The sequence below is a fragment of the Pristis pectinata genome, chromosome 1 (genome assembly GCF_009764475.1).
Source record: "Pristis pectinata isolate sPriPec2 chromosome 1, sPriPec2.1.pri, whole genome shotgun sequence".
NCBI classification, from domain to species: Eukaryota; Metazoa; Chordata; class Chondrichthyes; order Rhinopristiformes; family Pristidae; genus Pristis; species Pristis pectinata.
Genome location: NC_067405.1, coordinates 39113400 through 39140322, shown reverse-complemented (window position 1 = coordinate 39140322; position 26923 = coordinate 39113400). Strand labels below are relative to the sequence as shown.

The following is a 26923-nucleotide window of genomic DNA, read 5'->3' as shown; positions in this document are numbered from 1 at the left end:
CCAACAGAAAAAAAAATCCACTGCTTACCAAAGCAAAGTTCAATGCACATAGAATGGAATGGTTAATATCACATTATTAATGAGGGAGTTCAGTTGGATATTTGAACCCGTGAACTAGAGAAGAACATCCAGAATCCAGACTCCAGAAGGACTTTAAGACATAATATTCAAATTGTACTTAAATAATTGTTTTATGTTCCTCTCTGATACCTGGCTATTGCTGTAAGTTATTTCATTTATAACCAATTGCACTTTTCTATTTAGAAATGATGTACTTTAACCCCTTGCTTTTATAAACCTTGATATTAAATTTCTGCAGATTATGTAATACGTAGAGAACACATTCAGCATGGCTCCAATTTTAACTAATAATTCTGAAGTAATTGCAAGTAAAAGAAGTGAGAACAAAGAGTGAGTATCTTCTGTTTTCTGAAGAAGTTAGTATAAATGTCCAAAGTCATGAAATTATGAAAAGCTGAACAGTACTATAAAACTGCTTACTCTAACAAATGCATAGTAATGTTTTTTCAATATGTTACACTGGAATTGAACATTATGAGCTTGAGGCTTTCTTCAATTATTCTAGAAATGGGACTGTACAAGTGAAGAATCCTCACCTGGCGTCAATGCCTGAAGATTTTCTTTATCATTTTGATCTGGGAACAAAAACACACAATCTACAAGCAATGTTTGGAGATGTAAAGGTAGGGGGTTTTTTTTGGAGTGCAAAGAATAAAGCTAACTGCAGAAAACAGCAAAAGAGCCTACATTTCTTTCACATTTTTTTAAATTAAGGAGAAACTGAGCAATGACAAAAGAATCTCTAATTCTGCACTGATTACATTACTCCTGCATACCAACAGTTCTTGTCCTATTCCATGCAGTTTTGGGAGCCTTTGAAATAGAACTGAAAGGGCATAGATATAAATGTAAACTCTCTGACCATTGCTTCCTTCATGTAAAATTAATTTAAAATGGTAAAAACTTATTTAGACCAGATTGCTGAAAACATAACATTTCCTCTTTATAATAATTAATTTGTCTTCCTTTATGGTTGCTTAATTCAAGTCACCTGTTAATTATATTTCAGCACTAAATTTGTACAATGCTATTATTTACATCACTTAATTCAAATTGTTAATTTTTCTTAGATGCATAGAACATAATAGCACAGTACAGGCCCTTCGGCCCACGATGTTGTGCTGGCATTTTATGTTGCTCTAAGATCTATCTAACCCTTCCCTCCAACATAGCCCTCCATTTTTCTATCATTCCTGTGGCTATCTAAGAGTTTCTTAAATGTCCCTAATGTATCTGACTCCACCACCTCTGCCAGCAGTGCATTCGACGCACCCACCGCTCTCTGTGTAAGATAAGATATCTTTATTAGTTACATGTACATCGAAACACACAGTGAAATGCACCTTTTGCATAGAGTCTTCTGGGGGCAGCCCGCAAGTGTCGCCACGTTTCCGGCGCCAAGATAGCATGCCCACAACTTCCTAACCTGTACATCTTTGGAATGTGGGAGGAAACTGGAGCACCCAGAGGAAACCCACGCAGACACGGGGAGAACGTACAAACTCCTTACAGACAGTGGCCGGAATTGAACCCGGGTCACTGGTGCTGTAATAGCGTTACACTGACCGCTACACTACCATGCCTCTGACATCACCCCTATAACTTCCTCCAATCATCTTAAAATTATGCCCCCTCATGTGAGACATTTTTGCCCTGGGAATATGCAATAACTAATATTAAATTATCTAGTGTAGATTTCTTGCCTGTTTTTGTTTCTCACATTGATAAACTGATACTACTCATTCTCAGCCAGATTCTCCTTTTATTCTTCTACTAAAAACACTGCCTCATGATGGCACACAGTTCCATGTTAATGGCAGCCCTCTGATTATTCCACTAAACAACACCTATGATCACCAAAACAAAGCCTAGGCACTATTGGTTGTAGACACTGCCACAGCCAAAGCTGCAGTGTTGGAGCTGGTGACACTAAAATGATGAACTGGCATCACTGGTCTGTCCCCCACCCATTGACAGCATTAATCTTTATAGTGTTATTTCTGTAGAGGTTCTATCTGAGATTAAATTTCCCTGCAGTTTTCAGCAGTGTTCTGGGATGACTAGTTCAATGGTAACTAACAAATGTTGAAAATATTATAAAGATTGCAGCATGCATCTGCTCTGCCAGACCTGTTGGGTGTACTTCCATAGTATGGGGCCCTTAAGTGTTTTTTTTGATGATGGTCAATTACAGATTCATGGAACTACCACATCCATGTGTTCCTCTAATACCTACAATACAGACAAATATTTCCTATTGATACCAACAATGACAGCCATCAATTCACACTAGTTGATCATAGTAAATATCAGAGCCCAAATATAGATACAATGATCCTCCAAAATTCCAGAATACTTGATGTCTAAATAGGACAGGCAAAATGGAAAAAAAGCTGTGTGAGGGTTAGTATCATAACAAAGGGATAGAAATGATGAATGATCTTGGCTAAAATCAACAAGGGGTGGAATGACTATGGATGGAGATAACAAACAGCAAGAGGCACGAAGAAATGGGTGGAGTGGTTTCCAGACCCTCCTTCAGTAACATAATTAGAGAATTAATCATCAGGTAAGCTAGTAGCTAAAAAATAATAATCACTGGGTATTTAAATCTTCACACAGATTAGACAAATCAAATTAGCAAAAGTAGTTTGGAGAATAAATTCTGAGAATGTATTTCGGCTAGTTTTCTGGAACAACACATCAAAAAATATCAGGGATCAGACTATATTTGACCTAATCCCACGTGATAAAGTGAAATTATTTAGTAACCTCATTTCAAGGGGCAGTACAGTAATGGAGGGGCAGCACGGTAGTGTAGCGATTAGCATAACGCTATTACAGCGCCCGTGACCCAGGTTCAATTCTGGCCGCTGTCTGTAAGGAGTTTGTACATTTTCCCCGTGACTGCATGGGTTTCCTCCGGGTGCTCCAGTTTCCTCCCACATTCCAAAGACGTATGGGTTAGGAGCTGTGGGCATGCTATGTTGGTGCTGGAAGAGTGGCGACACTTGCGGGCTGTCCCCAGCACATGCTCAGTAATGCAAAAAGACGCACTTCACTGTGTGCTTTGACGTACATGTGACTAATAAACAAATATCTAATATCAAGCAGTCTTCTGGAGAAAAATGATCAAAATATATTAGAATTTTATGTACAGTTTGAGAGGAACAAGGATCATTTCCTAGTTTTGAACAAAATTATATAGGTATAAAAGGTGTATTGCCTAGGTAAATTGGGAAATTACATTCAAATTTCTGCAAGTCAGTAAATAAATGTAAACAATCGAAATATTTCAAATTGTCAGTGCATATACATTTTGTTGTGAAAGGAAAAAACAAAAGAGATGCTCAAATGTTCAAACATAAAAGCAATAAGATGAGCCATGACTCAATATGGAGGTAGGGATAATATTTGACTAAAAGGAAAGGCTTAGACTGTTACCAAATAGCAAGCCTGAGGATAGTGGGGGTGTTGGGAATCAGCAATAATTGACTAAAAAGTAATAAGGAGGGACGAGATAAATTGTGGGAGACATTTAGGAAGAAATTTTAAAAATGTCAGATCTTCAACAACTATATAAAAAATATAAAAGAGTAGATTAAATTTATAACTGGGAAGTGTGAAGTGATGTGCTTTGGCAGAAAGAAAAAAGTTCAAAGGCAATAAGGACAAAATGGGGCGGTCTAAACAGTGTGCAGTAATAGAAGGACATGGGTAATAAATCTTTGAATGTGGCAGAGGAAGTTGAGAGAGTGGTTTGAAGAATGTACAGGATCCTGGCATTCATAGAAGCATTTATTACAGTTGGGGAAGTTATTTTGAACTTCACAAAATACTGGTTAGGCCACAAATTGATTATAGCATTCAATTCTGGTCACATCATTTTAGGAAAAATGTGAAGGAACTGGAGATGGAACAAGAAAAGATTTAACTGAACAGTTCCAGGGATAAGGGATTTCAACTATAAGATTAGATTTGACAAGCTGGGGTAGTTCTTCTTGAAGCAAAGAAGTTTGAGAGGAGACTTATAAGGTGTATACAAGTTTAGGACTGGTTTGAATAGGATAAACTTCCCTAGAAAGAAACTTCCCATTATCTGATGATAATGGGAAGTATGAGGTTTAAGTATGAGGAGATGCGGGGTTAAAATTTTAGGCAAAATATACAAGGTGGATGTGAGGAAAAACTTTACTCAGAGAGTGGTTAAGATCTGAAGTACCCTACCCATAAGGATGGCAGACATAGAATTACTTGGTGCCTTCCATAAGATATAAGATATAGGATCAGAATCAGGCCATTCGGCCTATCGAGTCTGCTCCGCTGACTTCCAAATGGAGTTGGATAGGCACTGAAGAGAGAATAATTTCCAGTGCAATCAGAAATGAACAGGGAATGGGACTGATGGAATTGCTCTACCAGGAGCTGGAATGAACCCCATTGATTGAATGGCCTCCTTCTATGCCATGATAATTCTAAAGACAGTGATAGGAAAGATTATTATTGGAAGTAAGTAAACAATAACTTTGTGTCTCTCTTCACTTAGATGAAGGAAACTAGGGTCCTGATGAGTGTATGGAATATAAAACTGTCATATCACTAGAGAGAAAGTACTGGAAAATTAAGATAAGAGATTTAAGATTAAGATATCTTTATTTGTCACATGTACATCGAAACACACAGTGAAATGCATCTTTGCGTAAAGTGTTCCGGGGACAGCCCGTAAATGTCGCCACACTTCCGGCGCCAACATAGCGTGCCCACAACTTCCTAACCCATACGCCTTTGGAATGTGGGAGGAAACCGGAGCACCTGGAGGAAACCCACGCAGACACAGGGAGGATGTACAAACTCCTTACAGTCAGTGGCTGGAATTGAACCCGGGTCGCTGGCGCTGTAATAGCGTTACGCTAACCACTACACTACCATGCCTGCCAGGGGATCAAGTCCAGACAAACCTCCACAATGTTCAAGCCTGTGGCCTATGGTTCTAAAAGAGGTGTTTATGCAGAGATTGTGGATGCGTTAGTGATGATTTTCCGAAATTCCCTAAATTCTGGAGTAGTCCCGATGCTTCGAAAGGCACCAAATGTAATATGACTATTTAATAAACAAGGAAAAGAAATAATAGAAGACCAGAGACCAGCTAACCTAACATCTGTTGTTGGCAAAATGCTGGAATCCATCATAAGGAGCATACTAACAGGACCCTTAAAAAATGATAAATTGATTAGGCAGGGCCAAAAGAATTCTAGGAAGGGGGCAGCGGGTGTTTTTAAGGGTGTAAACCAATAGGGTGCATAAAGGGGATACAATTAGCATAACATATCTAGATTTCAAAAAGTATTTGATAAGACACCACACAAATGTTGTTGGATAAAAAAGGGCACATGGGTTTGAGGGGTAACATATTAGCAGGGAAAGATGATTGGTTAAAAAACAGAAAATGAAGAATAGGAATAACCGGATTGCTTTGGGGTCAGCAGACTGCTTGTGAGGTGGCACTCAAAAAATGAACTTTTGAGGAAGTTATATGTGGAGTTAAAGCATAACATTATTTAACATATGTAATTTAAAATCTGAAATATAACCTTGTATTTTTCAGTTTGCATGTGTTGGTGGCAGTGCAAATCGGATGAGAAATTTTGCACAGTTTATGCACATGGAACTTGGATTAAACTGTGATGGAAGTGACATTCTAGATATTTGTGCAGGAACTGACAGATATAACACGTACAAAACTGGTCCTGTGTTGGCTGTAAGTGTAAGTATACCATGTATTACAGAATAGATTGTGCTGGTGAATTTTCTTGCTGTTTCTAGCATTCTGTGGTGGTAAAATGTAAGTAATTCCCTTTAATAAAGAATTACTTTGTACCCAAATTCCATGCTTAATCAGCTTCTTCCATATTTCCTCTTGTTTCTGCAGCTCTCCGGAAACATCAAATTACCACTTACCCAGATAAAGGGTTATTGATCTGATACATTAACCCTGTCTCTCTTTCCAGATGCTGTCTGACCCATTGAGTATTTTCAGCATTTTCTGTCATTATTTGAGATTTCCAGTACCTGCAGGTTTTATTTTCGAATCACTGGCCTTGCATGAATAGTTTAAAATAAGAGCCGGTGATGAAGAATGAAGGAGGTTATTTTCTCCAGATAATTCAGCTGTTTACATTGGTTTCAGCTGCTGGTGTCACAGAGTCATGCATAAATAATGATGTAGATTGTGTGATCAATTTTCAGGCAATGAGTTGAAACAAGATATCCAGAATTAATTTCTTCCCCAAATTAAATTTTATTTTTGGCATTGCTCCATGGCTTATAATTAAATAGTGAAACATATTGCAATTTTTGAAGCAGCAGATTGACTAGTTTGGAACACAGAAACTTCTCTGCAGAAGTTGAGAGATACAAGACCCATGGAACTGACCACATTTAGACGGAATTTTTTGTTATAAGAATGATAGTGTTATCCGTGTGGTATTGTCAGGGTCACTAATTTACCAGGATTGGAGGATGCAGCAGAATCTAGGAACACCACCTCTAGCAGGTCAGGGTCTCAGATCCCACAAATCCTGGGTCTGAGAGCACCTGAAAAGATCGCCCAGCGTTTTGGAGCATTGGTGTTGAAAATCCAGAAACAGGGACCATTGGGCCATTAGAATTAGGAAGAGTGGAATATGAGGAAGGGACTGTCCAAGCCTTAGTAGAAAAGTGCCTTTTGCATAAGGTTGGAAAATAAACGTGGTACAGCTGTTGCAGAATTTCTAATACAGTGATCATTTTCAGAAGACAGCTCAAGTTAATAAACATTTTCTTCACTGCGAGGTTTAAAGTATGAATTAATTATTTTTGTTCTTTAAAAATTGATTTGTGATTTAACTTATACAGTATGCAGTGGGGCTTTAAAAATATGCTTCACCATAGATCACTCCAATGCTATTGTTTTCAAGGGTAAATTTTTAAATTATGAATAAATCAAATTTAAAAGTTCATTAATGAAGTAAAAATGTGATTAAAATTATGATTTAAGTTTTTTATTTTGCTAAGGCATTGAAATTGAATTGTAATTGAATATTTTTTGCACTTTACGTGTTGTTTAACATTTTTCTTTGAACATCAGAAATTTTGGCTATTGCTTATGCAAAATAAACTTAAAAAGCTTGCTAAATGACGATTAGTTCATCATCATCACATGGTGATCGCTCACTTAAATTGTCTAATGTCAAAATAAATGTTCACAAGGCCAGTTTTGTTGTTAAATACTGACAAAATTATTTGCAAAAATTGCAACAGAAATTGTGAGTTTGTGGACAAGAATTATGATTTAATGCAGTTTTTAAAATGATATATATAATTCCCCCTCACAGATGTTGCCTGGCCTGCTAATTATTTCCACCATTTTCTGTTCATATTTTTAGAATTTTCTTAGGCAATCCTAATATCTTTTGAACTGACTACCACAGGAACAATTACCAATCTACGGCTCACAATAGATTACCTCCTTAGGTAGTCCTTTATCAGGCATTCAGACTACATGAATAACTTAATTCAACCATCTCTTTACTATTATTGCTATAATGCAAGCACCATTATCCTCAGTAGACCAGTGCCTGATATCTTTTGCCTCTGAACAGTTTTTGTGACCTTTCTGAGGCAACCTAGGTAGAAATGAATTTAGTTTTAGATATGTTCGTGGAGTCTTTACAATATTCAGTGTATTTGTATAGCTCTGTGTTTGGGAAATATATTCAGCATAATAATAGGCTAAAATAAGACTGCATATGTACAACAGGATGAGGTCACCATGTGTGCATAAATATAGGTTTTGTGAGTGAGCAATGGGCTTTTTTGGCACAAAAAGCTGCTATTTGATCATATGAAGGGAAGACAAACCCAGGCATTCTGATGCATGGGACAAATTTAACCCGGGCATTCTGATACATGGGGCTCACCGAGAATAATTTCAAGACATGCTCACTAATTGCTTGGAGAAAGTTCAAGCAAATTTATGAAATGTTTTATGTTCAGCACATGAGCTATTATGGGAATCCTGCTTAAAAATAAGCCAAAGTAAAAGAAAAACTCATTACTTCTACACTCAAAGGAAAACGACAGTTCACAGGAAAGGGTGAGTGGGCACTGTTGGTAGCCTCATCCTCACAACAACTTTGGGATCACATCACATGAAAGGCTACCGTGATTGTAATGCTGATCATGTTGTAAACTCACTCATGGTATGTCTATTTAACAAAAGGTGAAAAACAGAAAATACTAGAAACACTAAGCAGGTCAGGCCACATCAGTGGGAAGAGAAACAGAGTCTACTTTTCAGGTCAGAGACCCTTCATCAGAACTGAAAAGGAAACTAAAGAAGCTAGTAAAGCTACAGGGAGGACGGGAGAGGTGATGTCTCTGATAGAATGAAACCAGGGTGACCACATGGATAAGCTGTAAACAAGGTGATCTGGTCAATGGGAGCAGTTAGAGGATGAGAACATGGACAAAAGAACCTAGACGCTTCTTCAGTTCTGATGAAGGGTCTCCCACCTGAAATGTTGACTTTTTCTCTTCCCACAGGTGTGGCCTGGCCTGATGAGTATTTCCAGCACTTTCTGTCTTTGTTTTAGATTTCCAGCATCTGCAGTTTTTTGTTATTTTAGCAAAAGGTGTCCTGCTTTTCAGAAAGAGATTGCATTAGGGTGGTAGCTAAGTCAAAGGGCAAGAGACAATGGGCTACAGTGGACCCAGGATAATATAAGTACAGACCAAAGAGGTTCTTAACCAAATAACCCAAAAGATTAATGCGCACAGTAGAAAGATTTTTTTAACCGATAATGGATGTGATCTGCCAGTGACCATTTGGTCAGCATCTGCGGGATTACGGATTCACTGTGCAGATAAATGGACAATAGATCAAGTGCACATCAACACAGCTGCAGACCATTCAACCACTGGTTGGGACATCTATGAAAATCAATTCAGTCATGTGCCATTAGTGACCAATTCACTCATCTCAAGACAAATTTGGGAGCAGGCTGAGATGTAATCAGTAAAATTCACTGCCTCATACAGCATCAGAACTAATGAGTGAGGCTACAGGTTGTGGTTATAAATTATACAGAATGGCACTTTCTAATGGGGGAAGATCAATTGTGAAAATTGAAATTCCAGTGGGGAATTATATCAAGTGTGTAAGCATACACCAAAAGACTACACCTTAGCAAAGCTGCCGGCCTGATACAAAGAGTCTTTCAAGACTCTTACCTCACATGGACCTTTCCAAAAAAAAATTGCTGTTTGATCATGCAATGGAAAAACACCTGTGGCTCATTTTAACGTCTTGGAGTACATCATATAAAATGGTGCTTTATTGACAGTTTAACTACAGGCAGCTGTCAGACAGCAGGAAAGGTTTTCCAAGCCAAGCTAGTACATAAATAATGCCATTTTTAAACTATTAGTGGGACCAGTGATACCAAAAATAATGTGGATTCAATTTTGTTTTTGTTTGCGGCATGGAATGGGTGTGCCATCTATATCAATCATGCTTCATGAACTCATCAAGTTACTTCACCATGCCAAGTGTTGTGATGTCACTATCATACGTCTGGGAACATCAGGTGGTATAGGTAAGTAAAGAAAATCTCAAGCTCTCTGTCCCTTCCTCTCCAACTTGAATTCTAAAAAAGAATGCCAAGAGCTCATTAGAAGTGTGTGTTCAGCAGGAGCTTGGCCAACCTGATAAACATTAAGCACATTCTAGATGCATACTTTATGTATTTGTGTGTTTAATATGTCCCTACAAAAGTGATCCATGTCAAACACCTACACAGATCTCTGATCTTCTGGGTTTTTTTGGTCACTTGTCGTCTCATTGAATATTTAACCTGATGTCACAATCGCCTGCAGAAATTAGTTTGGTTTCCATTGATATTTGAAGATATCCAGCTTTACCTCTCTACCTTCACAGAAAATGGTAGCTGATATCTTCTGCTATCACTGCAAACGCTGTACCTCATCACTGGCTCATTTCTTTCCTTTCCTTAGATAAACCAGCCTATTTACATCATTAGTAATCTAAATGCTTTCAAGCCAAATTTATGCCCACGTTCTCTCCATTGTCCACAATTGCTGACTTCCAACTCCATCACACAAACTGCGCTTTCCCATCTCCATAAAATATGAGCCTTTTGCTGCTGGAACCTCATCCAGAGGCACTTCTGATTAATTTTTCCAAGGCTCTCTTGTCTTCCATGAACTTCAGCTCATCTAAACAATACTCCTCATGCCTTAACTTGCACTAAGTTACTCCAGCCCATCATCCACCTCTCGAACTCAGAACCTCTACCACTAAAGAGGTCAAGGACTTTAGGTGTATAGGAACATGACCAACTGCAGTTCTCCTCCAAGTTGCACACCGTCCTAGGTTGGAAACATATTGCTCTTCCTTCATCGTCACTGGGTCTAAATCCTAGAACTCCTCACCATACTGCATTGTAGGAGTTGCTTCACCAGAAGGACTGCAACAGTTCAAGAACATAGCTCACCTCCATCTTCTCAAGGGCAACTAGGGATGGAGAATAAATACTGATCTTGCCAGCAACACCCATTTCCAAAAAAATGAATAAGTTAGGAAACATATGATTGTAAATAATGAATGTTTTTTAATATATTAGTAGCTTCAATATAAACAATGATGTCATGATATTAAACTAAATGTCTCAGTGAAATGTAGGTTTAAGTAGCTTTGCATACCGAGGAAGGCTATCACTGCATTCAGAAATGAAGAGGAATACATGCATTGCTCCAATGGTAAAAGCATGATCAAATATAAAATAGCATGCATCAAAAAATGGAGACACAAGAGATTCTGCAGATGCTGGAATCTGGAGCAACACACAAAATGCTGGAGGAACTCAGCAGGTCAGGCAGCATCTGTGGAGGGAAATAAACAGTTGACATTTTGGGTCGAAACCATTCATCATGACTGGAAAGGAAGAGGGCAAGAAGCCAGAATAAAAAGGTCAGGGGAGGGGGAGGAGCACAAGCTGGCAGGTGATAGGCGAGTCCAGGTGAGAGGGGGATGGTAGATGGGTGGGGGTGGGGGAGAAGATGTAATAAGCTGAGAGGTGAAAGGTAGAAGAGGCAAAGGGCTGATGAAGATGGAATCCAGTAGGAGGGGATAGTAGATCATGGAATAAAGGGAAGGAGAGATCCAGAAAAGGGAGAGAAGTTTTGGAAATGATCCATGCGTTTTGAGAGGGGGGGGGGGGTAGAAGTTAGTAGCGAAAATGAAAAAATTGATGAGTTCTGTCTGGGTGCAGGAAGCAGCACTAATGCAGTCATCAACGTAACAGAGAAAAAGTTGGGGAGTGGTACCAGAGAAGGTTTGGAACAAGCACTGTTCTATGTAGCCAAAGGAAAGACAGGAGTAGCTGGGCTCAACATGGCAGCAGAGGAGGCCGTGGACAGACATGTCAATATGGGAGTGGGATGTGGAATTGAAGTGGGTGACCACCGGGAGGTCCTAGCTTTTACAGCAGAGGGAGCAAAGGTGCTTGACAAAGTGGTCACCCAATCTGCGTCGGATCTTACCAATGTAGAAGAGGCCACATGGGAGCAGTAGATGCAATAAATGACACCCTTGGATACACAGGTGAAGCGCTGCCTCACCTAGAAGGACTATCTTGGGATCTGAATGGTGGTGATGGAGGATGTGTAGGGACAGGTGTAGCACTTTGCAGGGATATGTGCCAGGAGGGTCATCGGTGGGGTAGGACAAGTGGACAAGGGAGTTGCGGAGAGAACGATCACGAGGGGACACAGAGAGGGGGGCAGGGGAAGATGTGCCTGGTGGTGGGATCCCGTTAGAGGTGGTGGAAGTTGCAGAGAATGATGTGTTGGTTGCGGAGGCTCGTGGGGTGGTAGGTGAGGACAAGGGGAACCCTGTCCCTGTTATTGTCGGGGTGGGTAATGGGATGAGGGCAGACATACGGGAAATGGAGGAGATGTGGATGAGGGCTGCATTGATGGTGATAGAAGAAAACCCCATTTACTGAAAAAAGAGGACATCTCTGATGTCCTGGAGTAGAAAGTCTCATCATGGGAACAGATGCAGTGGACGCAGAGGAACTGGGAGAAGGGGATGGCGTCCTTGCAAGTGACTGGGTGGGAAGAGGTGTCATCAAGGTAACTGTGGGAGTCAGTGGGTTTGTAAAAGACGTTGGTGGTTAATCTGTGTCCAGAGATGGAGACAGAGAGATCCAGAAAGGGGAGAGAGGCAGTGGAGATGGACAAAGTAAATTTGAGGGCAGAGTGGAAGTTGGAGGCAAAGTTGATGAAATTGATGAGCTCAGCACGGGTGCAGGAAGCAGCCCCGATGCAGTCGTCAATGTAGCAGAGAAAGAGTTGGGGAGCATTACCGGTGTAGGCTTGGAACATGGACTTTTCCATGTAGCTGATGAAGAGGCAGGCATAGCTGGGGCCCATGCAAGTACCCATGGCTACATCTTTGGTTTAGAGAAAGCGGGAGGAGACAAAAGGGAAGTTGTTGCGGGCGAGTACCAGTTCTGCCAGGTGGAGGAGGGTGGCAGTGGAGGGGAACCGTTTGGGTCTGTTGTCGAAAAAGAAGCAGAGAGCCTTAAGGCCTTCCTGATGGGGGATGGAAGTGTATAGGGACTCAACGCCTGTTGTCGAGAAGAACAATCAAAAAAAAATTTTTCCAAGGACAAGTACTGACAACTAACTCATAGGAAAGTCCAGCTGTCTTGAAAATAGTTCACAATATATCAATCTTCTGGGCAAGGAAACACATTTTTTGAGTTTTTGGTACATACTTTTAGCTTTTAAAAGTTAACAAAAGATGTAAAATCACTTTATAACATTACCTATAGTAGTTACCTATTATATGAAACACAAAAGCATATAGTTACTGTTAGTAATTTCGAAGGCTAATGAAATGTTGTCCATTATGGACTATAAGTGTAGGGAAACTTTGATATAACTTTGCAGGATTCAGTTGAGACATCACCTGGGGTATTGCATGCAGTTTTGGTCTCCATATTTAAGGAAGGACACATTTGCATCTGATGCAGTGTAGACATGGTTCATTAGGTGATCCTTAGGGATTGACATATGACGAACGTTTGAACAGGTTGACTCTATAATCATTGGCGTATAGAGGAATGAGAAGTGATATAATTGAATCATATGGCATGCTTGCCTTTATTAGTTGGGACATTGAGTTCAAGAGTAAGGAAGTTATGTTGTAGCCTTATAAAATTTTGGTTAGGCCACATCTGGAGTATTGTATTCAGTTCTGGTCACCCCATTATAGTAAGGATGTGGAACCTATGGAGAGGGTTCAGAAGAGGTTTACCAGGATGCTGCGTGGATTTGGGGCATGTGCTATAAGGAGAGGTTGGATAAACTAGGGTTATTTTCTCTGGAGTGGCGGAGGCGGAGAGGAGACCTGATAGAAGTTTATAAAATTATGAGTGGAAATAAATTAGTGGACGACTGGTATCTTTTACCCAAGGTCAAAATGTCTAATACTAGAGGGCATGCATTTAAGGTGAGAGGGGTAAACTTGAAAGGGGATGTGTGAGGCAAGTTTTTTTACACAGAGAGTGGTGGGTGCTTGGAATGTGCTGCCGGGGTGGTGGTGGAGGCAGATACAATAGAAGCATTTAAGAAGCTCTTAGACAGGCACATGAATATTGAGAGAATGAGGAAAATGGACCATGTGCAGACAGAAGGGATTAGGTGTCATTAGCTTAATTAGTTCGGCACAACATCATGGGCTGAAGGGCCTGTGCCTGCGCTGTTCCGTTCTAAATTCTATATCAGATTCTGAGTGGGATTGAATGCTGAAAGGGTGTGTTCTCAAATTGGGATATTTATAATAAGGGGAATGGTTTCAGAACTAGGGGTTCTCCTCTTAAGATAGAGATGAGGAAGGATTTCTTCTCTCAGGAGGGCAGGAATCTTTGGTATTCTCTACCCCCAGAGAGCTGTGGAGCAGAAATCTTAGAATATATTCAAAGTGGAGATAGACAGACATCTAAACTACAAGGAGGCCAAGGAGTATGGAGGAAAGTGAATATCGAGCACAAGATTGGATCAGCCATGATCGTACTGAATGGAAGAACAGACTCAAGAGGCATATTGGCCTACTCCTGCTCCTGTTTCTTATCTTCCTATGTTCTTATGTCTCCAAAATTCATGCTGCATAAATCATGTCTATGACCAAATTATTATTGATGTCACATTCTGGAAATACCACTTCACTCACGATCGGATCTTCTGAAATGTGTGAAATTGAAAGGAAGAATTCAGTTCGATATGTATTTAGGGAACAAGTGGAAAACCTATGTTATATGTATGATCTCAAATTTTGCCTCTGGTGTCACTTCATTCGTCAATATTCAATACTGCTAGTGGCTACCACTCCCACCATTTGCATGCAGCATTCTGCTGTTTTATTAGAACATTCAAACATCCAGGGCTGTGATTCTCCTGATGGAGATTAATGTACCAATTAGCTCCTATACTAATTAGAATCTTCAACAATCTTCTTCGTTGCTCTAGAATATTGCCTTTCAAAGCACTCACAAGACCAGCAATAAATTCTTTTGCTATGAATGTACCATTTAACTCAAAATAGGATCAGCCAAAAAGTGTGAAGTTAAAAGAGTCTTAGAGTCATAGAGACATACAGCACAGAAACAGGCCCTTGGGCCCATCACATCCATGGCAACGTTTGTACCTATCTGTGCCAATCCTATTTTCCAGCATTAGGTTCATAGCCTTCTATGCCTCGGCTCATCAAGTGACTGAATCGACACCTCTTAAATGTTGTGAATGTATCTGCCTCCTCTGGCAGTGCATTGTGTGTGAGGAAAATTTCCCCACAAATCCTCTTTAAAACTCCTTCCCTTCACATTAAAACCTTGCCATCTAGTTTTAGTCACCTCGAGCATAGGAGAAAATTTCTTACGGCCCACCTTATCTATGTCTCTCATAATTTTGTATACCTCCTATCAGGTCATACCTCAGGCTCTTTTGCTTCAGGGATAGCCAAGACTATCCAATCTCTCGTTATAATGAAAGCCATCCAACCCAAGTAACATCCTGGTGAATCTCCTCTGCACCGTCTCCAGCACAGTCACATTCTAAAAGAAAGAATTCAGCTTGATATAAAGGGAACCAGCAGAAAACTAATCTCAATTTCTGCCTGTGATATCATTGCACTGGTCAATATTTTCTGACAAATGGGTTGATTTCTACATGATTCAAAGCAGAATGCCTTTGTACTCTATTTTCATCATAGAATAGGGCAACCCAGAACAAAAGACAAGCAGGGCTCAACTCAATACCCAGTGTTCCTGATGGAAATCATAAGTCACACATCTTGAAGTGTCTTGTAATGGAGGGGACATCAAGGAGTTGGATGTTGGGATCAAAACAGCACACAATTGAAATGCTTGGGCTAAAGCAGGGGAATGTGTCTGAGAAAAACTGTGCATGTATTTTTTGAATGGGAAGCTTGGTATTTGTAGAGAACAATATGTCACTGAAGGGATAATTTGTACTGAAGGAGGTCATTACTAGCAGGATTGATTATGCTGTTGACTTCACCAAGTAATGTGTGTCTTGTGATCTATCTCCAAAGAGCTGTAAGAGCTGGCGGTGGTGTGCTAAGAGAAGTTCTTAGCAACCTATCCATTCAGTTGTCCTTTTCCCTTTCTCTCTCAGCATTTATAGCATAGCTTCAGAAAAGTTTAGTGTGGATTTTAATTCAGGGCTGTGTAAAGTGTATGACATCACTGAGTAGACACCGTGACTTTGAAGTTATTTCATGAGGTTTGATATTTACATTGTTTCAGAGAGTTCCTCGGTATGTCCTGTCCACCCACACCATTGTGAGGCAGCAAACAAACAAAGCAGTCTAGAATGCTTTTTCCCGAATTTATGTAGTTATTTTACATTAGATTAAATCTGATTTCTCTTTGTGGGAAGTATTGCATATGTTTATGGATTAAATAGGAATCATACTTGGTGGTGGGAGATTACTTAAATCAACTCTCATTTTATTTTTGTGAACATCGTGGAGCTGACAATATTGTCCAAACGTTACTCAAAGATTTAAGTGTGTGCATGATGGGTTCAAAAAACATATCACCACCAGCACAAGTTCTCGAAAAAACATGATGGAAATATTTCAGAGAACTGGAGGCTATTCAACTTCACTTGGTAAAACTATGTTGTGTTGATAAATGTGGAACAGGAATAGAACAATTCTAGACAGAAACACTTCTTATTGTAAAAGGTGTAGAAACACATGATGTTTACTCCAAAGCATAAACAGAAAATGCTGGAAACACTCAGCAGGTCAGGCAGCATCTATGGAAAGAGAAACAGTTAAAATTTCAGATTGAAAACCTTCTGTCAGAATGTTGATTGTTCTATTTGGACAGACTGAGCCGAAGAGGCAGATAAATGCAAGATGGTTACTATACTTAGGAAATTCTCTCATATTGCCAAATATGAAAAAAGCATTTCCTTCAAAAAGTATAAATTTAACAGGAGATATGAAGAGACTGGTAAGTCATTTGGTCAAAGTAGAACAGGGTTGTGAAAATTCACTAAAGGTGTGAGTGTCATTCAGTAATGCCAGAAGGAATACTGGGAGACAGAATTATGTTTTAAATTTTAGACTCAAGAGTGTGAGAAAGATTGTTTTGAGAAACTAACCTGACATTTGAGAAAACAGATGAGATTTATTATGCAGCAGAACACACGGAGGCCTGTGAGTCAACAGGACAGAATGTGAGCGCAGTATGTACATCCATGCCAATCTCTAGGGATGTCAGAGGAAGTGTTAAACTAAGCTTAAAGAAACTTCAAGGCCATGAGACTATTGGAACTATGGGAGGAAAGGTAAAATCCACAAGAAAATTATGTTCTGCATTTCTTAAAGTATGTAACAAAAGATATGAGAGACAGGACAGAAAAAGTGCTGGAGGAACTCAGCAGGTCAGGCAGCATCCATAGAGGGAAATAAACAGTCAACGTTTCAGGCCGAGACCCTTCATCAGGACTGGAAAGGAAGAGGGCAGAAGCCAGAATAAGAAGGTGGGGGGAGGGGGAGGAGCACACGCAGGCAGGGGATAGGTGAGTTCAGGTGATAGGCGAGTCCAGGTGAGAGGGGGCAGGTTGTGGGTGGGGGAGAAGATGTAATAAGCTGAGAGGTGATAGGTAGAAGAGGCAAAGGGCTGAAGAAGAAGGAATCCGGTAGGAGAGGGCAGTGGACCATGGAATAAAGGATTGGAGAGGGGAGGAGAGGAGATGAGCAGGTCATCAAGGTGGGGGAGGGAGCCACAGGAATAAGGGAAGACAAAGGAGGTGGGGGGGAGAAAAAGAAGGGGTGGGGTTACCGGTAGTTAGAGAAATCGATGTTGAGGTCATCAGGTTGGAGACTCCCAAGAGTCTCCAGCCTTGGGAATCTCCAACCTGATAGCCTCAACATCGATTTCTCTAACTACCAGTAACCTCTCTTGCATTTCCTCCATTTCCCAGAGAAGTCTGGGAAATGGAGGAAATGCAAGAGAGGGTTCCTTCAACCACAGTAGAAGGGAAGCCACGTTTCCTGAAAGAGGAGGACATTTCAGATGAAGTGGAATGGATGGTATAGCGGTTAGCATAATGCTATTACAGCATCAGCGACCCGGGTTCAATTCTGGCCACTGTCTGTAAGGAGTTTGTACACTGCCTGTACGTTCTCCCCGTGACTGCATGGGTTTCCTCCGGGTGCTCCGGTCTCCTCCCACGTTCCAAAGATGTAAGGGTTAGGAAGTTGTGGGCATGCTATACTGGCACCAGAAACATGGCAATACCTCTGGGCTGCCCCCAGAACACCCTACGCAAAAGATGTATTTCACTGTATGTTTCAATGTACATGTGACTAATAAAGAGATCTTGAGAGTAGATGCAGTAGAGACGGAGAAACTGGTAAAAAGGAATGGTATCCTTACAAGAGATGGGGTGGGCTAGGTAGCTGTGGGAGTTAGTAGTTTATAGTAAATGACAATGGATAGTTTGTCTCCTGAAATGGATACAGAGAGATCCAGAAAAGGGAGAGAAGTGTTGGAAATGATCCGTGTGTTTTGAGAGGGGGGGTAGAAGTTAGTAGTGTAGACGAAAAAATTAATGAGTTCTGCCTGGGTGCAGGAAGCAACATTAATGCAGTCATCAACGTAACAGAGAAAAAGTTGGGGAGTGGTACCAGAGAAGGTTTGGAACAAGCACTGTTCTATGTAGCCAAAGGAATGACAGGAGTAGCTGGGTCCCCTGTGAGTGTCCATGGTTACATCTTTGATTTGTAGAAAGTGAGAGGAATCAAAAGAGAAGTTGTTCAGGTGAATGAGAGTGTTGGTGGAGGGGAACTAGTCGAATCTTTGTTGCAGAAAGAAGGGAGGGCTTTAAGACCTTCTTGATGGGGGATGTCTTCATCCTGTCATTAAAGACAGGATAAAGTTTAACTATTCTAATTATGAAACATTCTTAAAATTTGTATACAATCTTATTTTGGACCATAAATTTCAAATGTGAAAGAGTTAGGTAGCTGGATAAGAAAGGTTCAGAAGGATATGGGTTAAATGTGGGCAAATGGGACGAGCTTAGAATGGGCAGCTTGGTCAGCATGGATGAGTTGGGCCGAAGAGCTTGCTTCCTTGCTGTATGACTCTAAGACTCTAAAATGTCCTGGATGTAGGTGGAAAAGGACTGGACAAAGGGAGACAGGATAGAGTCAAGGTATGAGGAGGTTATTTCAGTGGACCAAGAGCAGGCATAAGCAATGGACCTACAAGTCAGACCTGTTTGTGGATATTGGGTCTTAATCTCCTGAGAGTCCATTTTGTCTAACCGAACATCTGCTGAGTGCAGGGTTTAAGCTCAGTTGGCCTTCTGCACCCGGCCCAGATATGGAGGCATCCATGAGGTGTGGAGCACGGGAAGAGAACCTTGGCTGAATCCAGCTCGATTCATCCTTATTTGATGTAGAATTTGTTCCCTGACAGAGGGAAACTCCAACAACCTGGCACCCTCAGAACTAGTGTGGGACTGGTAGATTTTGCAGCCTATTGGATGTTATTCCCATTAATAGTCCAAGACATTTTTAATTCACTTATTTAAAAAGTTGCTACATAATAGTGTAATAATTTTTCAAATAAACCCAATAAGTTGAAACGGAGTGCAGGAAACAGGCGAGTGAGTCTCGGGAGAGTGTGGGAAACATCACCTGGTAAGCCAGATGCTGAACCATTGGGATTTCTGTACAGTAGAAGAGCAGGTTATCAGAATTTGCTTTATACTACAGCTTTCCAAAGCCCAATGACATATTTTTAAACGTACCTTCATAAAAATCATGTGTGCACATGGTGTTTCCAATGATAATGTGATAGTTGGCAATCTCTCTACCACAGTTCAATAATTCTTGTGCCAGATCCTTGTCCAGTTCGGTGCTTCCAGTAATTACTTTTCCCAGAACCACTTGTCCAAACTGAGGCTGCAATAATGAATCTACTGCTGTACCTGTTATAACCACGGTTCCAGGATCCAAACCTGCAGAAATACATTAATTCTATAACAAAATGTCATATAATGCATTTAATATTTTAAGAGGGGGTAGATCATTATGTCACACTACAACTTCCTGAGTTTAAATTTGCACTCCATGTCAAACCTCTCAAAGAGGAACGCAGCTCAGAGATAGATGGTTTCTGTTATCTGTATCTAATCTTAGGAGGCTCCATGCTACAAGTTTTGCCTTAAAAGTTATTTTCATGTTTTTCAGGGTAAACTATCTCTTAACAACTCATGCTCTATCTGTCAACAAAATACTATCCCAGTAGTCATTTTATTACAATTTTCTGTCTATGTTTAATATTGAATTTCTTTATAGAACATAGAACACTACAGCACAGTACAGGCCCTTCGGCCCACAATGTTGTGCCAACATTTTATCCTGCTCTAAGATCTATCTAACCCTTCCCTCCCTCATAGCCCCTTATTTTTCTATCATTCATGTGTCTATCTAAGAGTCTCTTAAATGTCCCTTACGTGAACATCTTCATTTTAATATTTTGTTATAAATATTTGATTGTCATTATCAATGAATAACTGAATCACTGAAAACATTAAAATATCTGTTAACTCTTTCACATTTGAAATTTATGGTCCAAAATAAGGTTGTAAACAAATTTTAAGAATGTTTCATAATTAGAATAATTAAACTTTATCCCGTCTTCACTGTCTCAAAAATATAATAGTTTACTTTAAGGCTGTGCCCTCTCAAAAGCATCAACACTGATTATATGGTTTTATGTTGTAACATTTATCCATGGATTTCAATAATCTATGCACGCTAATCTATGTACTAATTGCAGAATTCCTTGTGTTCAGTCTTTGTATTGATATAAAGTGAAAGGTGAAATGAATGTGTATTCCGTCATCCTGTGAGAATCTGAGTTTTCTTTACTTCTTTCCAGAAAATCTTAGTAAAAAACACTGGTAATTGAATTTTCATATTTTATATATTGTACATACAATGGTATTACTATGTTTATTTATTGCACAATCTTCCAAATGCCTTTTAAATGTCATTGTACCTGTCTCAACCACTTCCTCTGGCATGCCCTCCACTATTTTGACAACTTTTGATTCCCTGGCTCCCACCACCTCATTTTTACTATTGATATCCAGTCTTTATACACCTCCATCCCCCATCGAGAAGGTCTTAAAGCCCTCCCTTCTTTCTGCAACAAAGATTCAACGAGTTCCCCTCCAACAAAACTCTCATCCACCTGAACTACTTCTCTTTTGATTCCTCTCACTTTCTACAGATCAAAGATGTAGCCATGGGCACTCACAGGGGACAAAGCTACTCCTGTATTGGCTACATAGAACAGTGCTTGTTCCAAATCTTCTCTGGTACCACTCCCCAACTTTTCCTCTGTTACATTGATGACTATATTAGTGCTGCTTCCAGCATCCAGGCAGAAATCGTCAATTTTTCCACCTTCTAACTTCTACCCCTCTCTCAAAACACACGGATCATTTCCAACACTTCTCTCCCTTTTCTGGATCTCTTTGTCTCCATCTCAGGAGACAAACTATCCATTGTTATTTACCATAAACCCACTAACTCCCACAGCTACCTAGCCCACCCCATCTCTTGTAAGGACGCCATTCCTTTTTCCCAGTTTCTCCGTCTCTTCCACATCTGCTCTCAAGATGAGACCATCCATTCCAGTTCATCTGAAATGTCCTCCTCTTTCAGGAATCATGGCTTGCCTCTACTGTAGTTGAAGGAGCCCTGTCTTGCATTTCCTCCATTTCCCAGACTTCTCCTCTCATCCCACCCTCCAAACAGAACAGAGTTCCCTAGTCCTCACCTTTCACCCTGCTAGTTTCTGCATCCAGAACAGCATCTTTAGTCATTTCTGCCAGCTGTAATGAGACCCCACAACTAGCCACATCTTCCCCTCCCCACCACTTTCCACCTTCCACAGGGACCTCTCTCTCCACGACTCTGTGGTCCATTAATCCCTCCCCACCCACCACTCCCTGACCCCTGGCACTTTTCCCTGCAACTGCAGGAGATGAAACACTTGTTTCCTCACCTCCTCCCTCACCATCATCCAGGGACCTAAACAGCCCTTTCAGGTGGGGCAAAGATTCACATGCACCTCCTCCAACCTCACCTACTGCATTCAGTGCTCCCAATGTGGCCTCCTCTACACTGGTGAGACCAAGCGCATACTAGGCGAGCGGTTTGCAGAGCACCTGCACTCTCTCTGCAACGGCTATTCTGAGATTCTGGTTGCATGGCATTTCAACTCTCCTTCCCATTCCCTCACCAACCTGTCTTTCCTCAGCCTTTTCCACTGCCATGGGTGAGGCCCAATGCACACCAGAGGAACAACCCAATGGTATGAACATTGAATTCTCCAATTCTCATTCTCGCTCTCTCTCTCCCCCTCTCCCCCTCACTCTCTCTCTCTCCCCCTCCCTCCCTCTGATCCACCTCCGGTCCTCCCACTGTTTGTCCCCTTTTGTCCACCTACTGCCTGCATACTTCATGCACCAGATCCCCTCCTCAATGTGCATCTATCTGTCCTTCATTTCTCCCTTAATGAATCCCATAATTACATTCCTTACTTATCAGATTCCAGTACTTGTAGCTTTTGTGTCCCTGCTTGGAACCCTCCTGCCTCTCTCCACCTTCGCCCTTCCCTCCCCCCACATAGCTCCATCTGCCTTTATTTTTCCCGGTCTGCCTCCAATTGTCACCCACCCGCCTCTACTCCCCACACCCCACCTGGCTCATCCCTCACCCCTCTCCTCAGTCCACCTATCACTGACAGGTCCCTGTCTCACCCCTTCCCCTCTCCTCTTTATACCAGCTATTTTCCATCCACTCTCAGTCCCAATGCAGGGTCTCATCCCAAAACCTCCATAATTCCTTTCTCCTCACAGATGCTGCTCGACCCACTGAGTTCCATGAGCAGTTTGATTTAGTCTCAGGAGCTGTACGGTTGAGCTACCACTCCTGGGATACCCTGAGACTGTTTGACAAGAGGCAAGTTTGGGACCTGAGCCCTGCGTTCAAAGAAAGCCTTTTGATGATTGTATGTCTCTGAGATTTAGAAAACATTTAAAATCTATGAAAATTACTTTAAGTAACATTGTTTAAACATTTAAAAAAATCATTGGGAACACAATTAAATGTGAAGAAATGAATAAAAACATTAAAATGAAGTAAATATAAATAACTGGGCATAATTTACTCACTTTTTCCCATTGAATTAACAAATGGACAAGGTGGATTCCCCAGTGTAATGCTGGGGAATCACAGTACGATTGAGCTCTGCCGCTGGACCTGTGCCACATCTAATACTAACTGCTGCGGGTCTGCCCAAGTCCGGAACTTACTTACCCAGGAGCAACTGGACACTGACAGTACCCCTTGGGACCACCGGCCATCGTCAGCTCCACTTCATCCATTATAACATTTTAAATATTCCTAAAAAATGCTTTACATTATCATGATGCCTATAAGTATGTTATTGTAAGTTCGGCAGGATTAGTAAGTTTGTGGATGACCTGAAAATTGGTGGTGTGGTGGACAGTGAAGAAGGTTGTCTAAGGTTACAACAGGATCTAGATCAACTGGGATAGTGGGCAAAAGAATAGCAGATAGAATTTAGCTCAGACAAGTGATGCATTTTGGGAAGTTAAACTAGGACAGAACATACACAGTGAATGACAGGGCTCTGAGAAGTGCTGAAGAACAGAGAGACCAAGGAGTACAAGTACATAGTTCCCCGAAAGTGTCAGCACAGGTAGACAAGTGGCAAAGAAGGCATATGGTGTGCATGCCTTCATCAACGTCAAGTTACAGTTGTATAAAACGTTGGTGAGACCGCATCTGGAATATTGTGTGCAGTACTGGTCATCTTACTATAGGAAGGGCCTGATTAAGTTAGAGAGGGTGCAGTAGAGATTTACAAGATGTAGCTGGGTCTGGAGGACTTGAGTTATGAGGAAAGACTGGATAGGCTGGGACTGTTTTCCCTGGAGTGAAGGATCTGAGTGGTAATCTTATACAGATTTATAAAATCATGAGGAGTATAGATAGTCGCAGTCTTTTTCCGAGGGTAGGAGAGTCTAGAACTAGAGGTTTAAAGTGATAGGAGAAAGATTTAAGGGGGACAGAAAATGCAAGTTATTCACACAGAGGGAGGTTGGTATATAGAATGAGCTGCCGGAGTAAGTGGTGGAGGGAGGTACGATTACAATGGTTAATAAACATGTAGACAGGTACATGAATTGGAAAGATTTGGAGGGATATGGGCCAAATGCAGGTGAATGGGACCAAGTCAGGAAGACATCTTTGTAGGCATGGACGAGTTGGGCTGAAGGGCGTATCTACATGTACCACCAGATTTAAGGACAGCTTCTACCCCACTGTGATAAGACTATTGAACGGTTCTCTTATACAATGAGGTGGACTATGACTTCACGATCTACCTTGTTGTGACCTTGCACCTTATTGCACTGCACTTTCTCTGTAGCCATGACACTTTACTCTACTGTTATTGTTTTTAACCTGTACTACATCAATGCACTCTGTACTAACTCAATGTAACCGCACTGTGTAATGAATTGACCTGTACGATCGGTATGTAAGACAAGTTTTTCATTGTACCTCGGTACAAGTGACAATAATAAACCAATACAACTCTAAGACTCTATAACATATTCTCAACCCCATGCACAACATAAATGTTTCATTTGAGGAAATTCTGTGGACCATGCATCACTTCATGCAAAATATTAATCAAATACATTATACTTATAATTTCCTTTTGTTTGGTGCAGAGCAAGGACGTTTGGATGGAGCTTTATGTTCATTTTCTAATGACGAGAAGCTGGAGTATTTGAAAAAGGTCCATAGAGCTGGTGTTAGAAACATTGAAATGGAGTCCACTGTCTTTGCTGCAATGTGCCATAGTTGTAATCTAAAAGGTACAAGATTTGTAAGCACAGGATAAGCTGGCACATTTTTAATTGTTACTCGAGAAAATGGAATAAACTTGACATTGTAGATATCTGAAGTTCATCATATTTAAATTCTTGTAGATCACTTTTTGACGTTTAATTTTTTTACATTTTGACTTTTTTTAAAATCTTGTCTGCGATTTATTTTTTTTCTCAATCCCAAGCTAATAACCCATTAAATTGAGGTATCTTTTATCTGAATTTAAGGTTATGATTGAAACAATATGTTTCATCTAAAATTTTCATGTTGCCCACGGATATAAACTTGCCTGTATAATTTATTTTCTTGTGAGATTCAATCTTTGGAAAAAGCAATTTAAACCAAAGTGGAAATTTAATTCCAAACACCAGAAATAAATATGACAATCATCCTTGGAGACGGAGGAGCAAAAAGAAACCTTAATTGTATACTTAAATTTAAAGTAAATTACTGCTTACTGAAAATACCAGATTAGGTTGGTTCTTAAACAACTGCAACTGAAATTTTACCTTAAAACCATTATTGCTGTCACCATGAAGGTAGAGTTTTAGTTTCACTCCAGGTGTGCTACAGACAGAAAGTTGAGAGAATTGGGGAGTGTTGGCCCTGCACTTGTTTCCCACTGAGCTGCAGTGGTTTGATTCATCTTGAGTTTCAAAGAGCATGGCTCATTCAATGCCAAAGCATCACTGAAACCCCTGGTTTCATGCAAAAAATATAAAAACATTAAAGTTTCAGAAATGATAGGCTTTGATCATTATTACTTTCCATGCTCCTTTGAAGTTGTAGTAAGAAATGTTCATGTATCAAGGTGCTCTAAAGTTGGAAATTTACATGTAGTTTCATTTGCAGTTCTTTTTTTAATGCTTTTTATTGAACATTTTTTCTATATTCACAACATTTCTGCTGGATAAAGTTTAGGGTTATATCACATTAGCAGCAGAATTACTCAAAAGCACGATATTCATGCTGACAAAGTGAAAAGTGTCAGCTGATTAACCTTTGTGCTACATTCCCAGTACAAATTAGTTATACAGTGGAATATTCTTATCATAAACACAGAATATATAACACAGCAGCAGATAAAAGCACTGGAGTTTTGACTAAATACATTTTACTCTTAACACTGAAAAAGCTGACGAAATGACTCTGGCCGGGCAGAGGGAAGGCGGCTTTCTTCTGAAGGTCACTGTGACACATAACAGATTGCTGAGCCCTTGCCTGCCAGGATTTTGCCTTTATCATTTTTCCAACAGATAGCTGCTAGGGTCGACAAAGGTCTTCGTTCACCCTGATGCGGTGCTGAAGCTATTGCCATCAGGCTCAGCCCCTCCTCCGGTAGATCCTTCTTCACAATCATCTCCAACTCTTACTTCCCTTTTTTTTTACAAGATGTTGCCATCAGCACCACAGTCCAGAATTGCAAGCTACCTGGTGTACACCATAGCATTAACTGTGAACTCTGAGTTCACCACAAAGTAGCAAAACCTTGTAAGCAATTGATAATTTTATCTATGCATAAAACAATAAATTCCATATCCACATTTTGGAAATAACATAAGGTCAACATTTTAAAAGTGAGATGCATATTACTTTTTTTTTCTTTTAGCTGCTATTGTCTGTGTGACTTTATTAATCGGTTTGATGGTGACCAGATTACATCTCCACACGAAGTTCTACTTGAGTACCAAAGGCGTCCACAAAAGATAGTGTCGATGTTCGTCAAGAAACAGCTTGGGCTGTTAAAATAGAATTGAAGTATATCAGTGTAAGCATACAGTAAATCATAAACAAAAATAGAATTCCAGCTTTGTATGAACCTTGTCAGACGTGGAATAGCCTGATGTTAATTTATAATATTTCATTCAAAACCTAAATTATGCTTCCAAGAACGATGCATGTAATTTCAAATACTTAATAGTGATGTGCAAAAATAATTCTTAAGTTTAATGCAATTCAAATGTACCTATTTATATTGTTATGCTATATTGATAGCTTTCAGTACTGTTGTACAATTGTGTATTAAATGTATCTGATTAGTTGTGATTGGATTATCAATGAAATGCAACTGATTAGTTAATACTAATTTATTTATGATGCAATAAAGATTAACCCCATTTTTAAATGAGATTGGTCCCATTGTTAGATTAAATGCTTTTAGTGAAAATAGTTCATTTCATAATCTATACTGAAATATAGTAAATATAATTGAACATTTAATTTTCTATG

The 26923-nt window shown here is 40.2% G+C and overlaps 2 protein-coding genes across 3 annotated transcripts in view; one reads left to right on the top strand and one right to left on the bottom strand.

The window, feature by feature from the left end:
- Positions 1–26923, top strand: LOC127570101 (uridine phosphorylase 2-like). The gene is given in 8 exon segments (XM_052015375.1): positions 1–222; positions 320–411; positions 587–704; positions 5687–5839; positions 9653–9716; positions 24535–24681; positions 26304–26324; positions 26327–26923. Coding segments are annotated over 7 exon segments (684 nt in total). The 5' UTR covers positions 1–222; positions 320–349; the 3' UTR covers positions 26446–26923.
- Positions 24604–26923, bottom strand: part of LOC127570085 (coiled-coil domain-containing protein 148-like) — an 86400-nt gene continuing 84080 nt past the window's right edge. Inside the window, exon 16 of one of the 2 annotated variants that reach the window (XM_052015374.1) lies at positions 24604–26433. The gene's annotated coding sequence lies outside the window, so the exon portion shown is untranslated. The remainder of the gene's footprint in view (positions 26434–26923) is intronic. The other variant, XM_052015365.1, reaches the window with a different exon arrangement.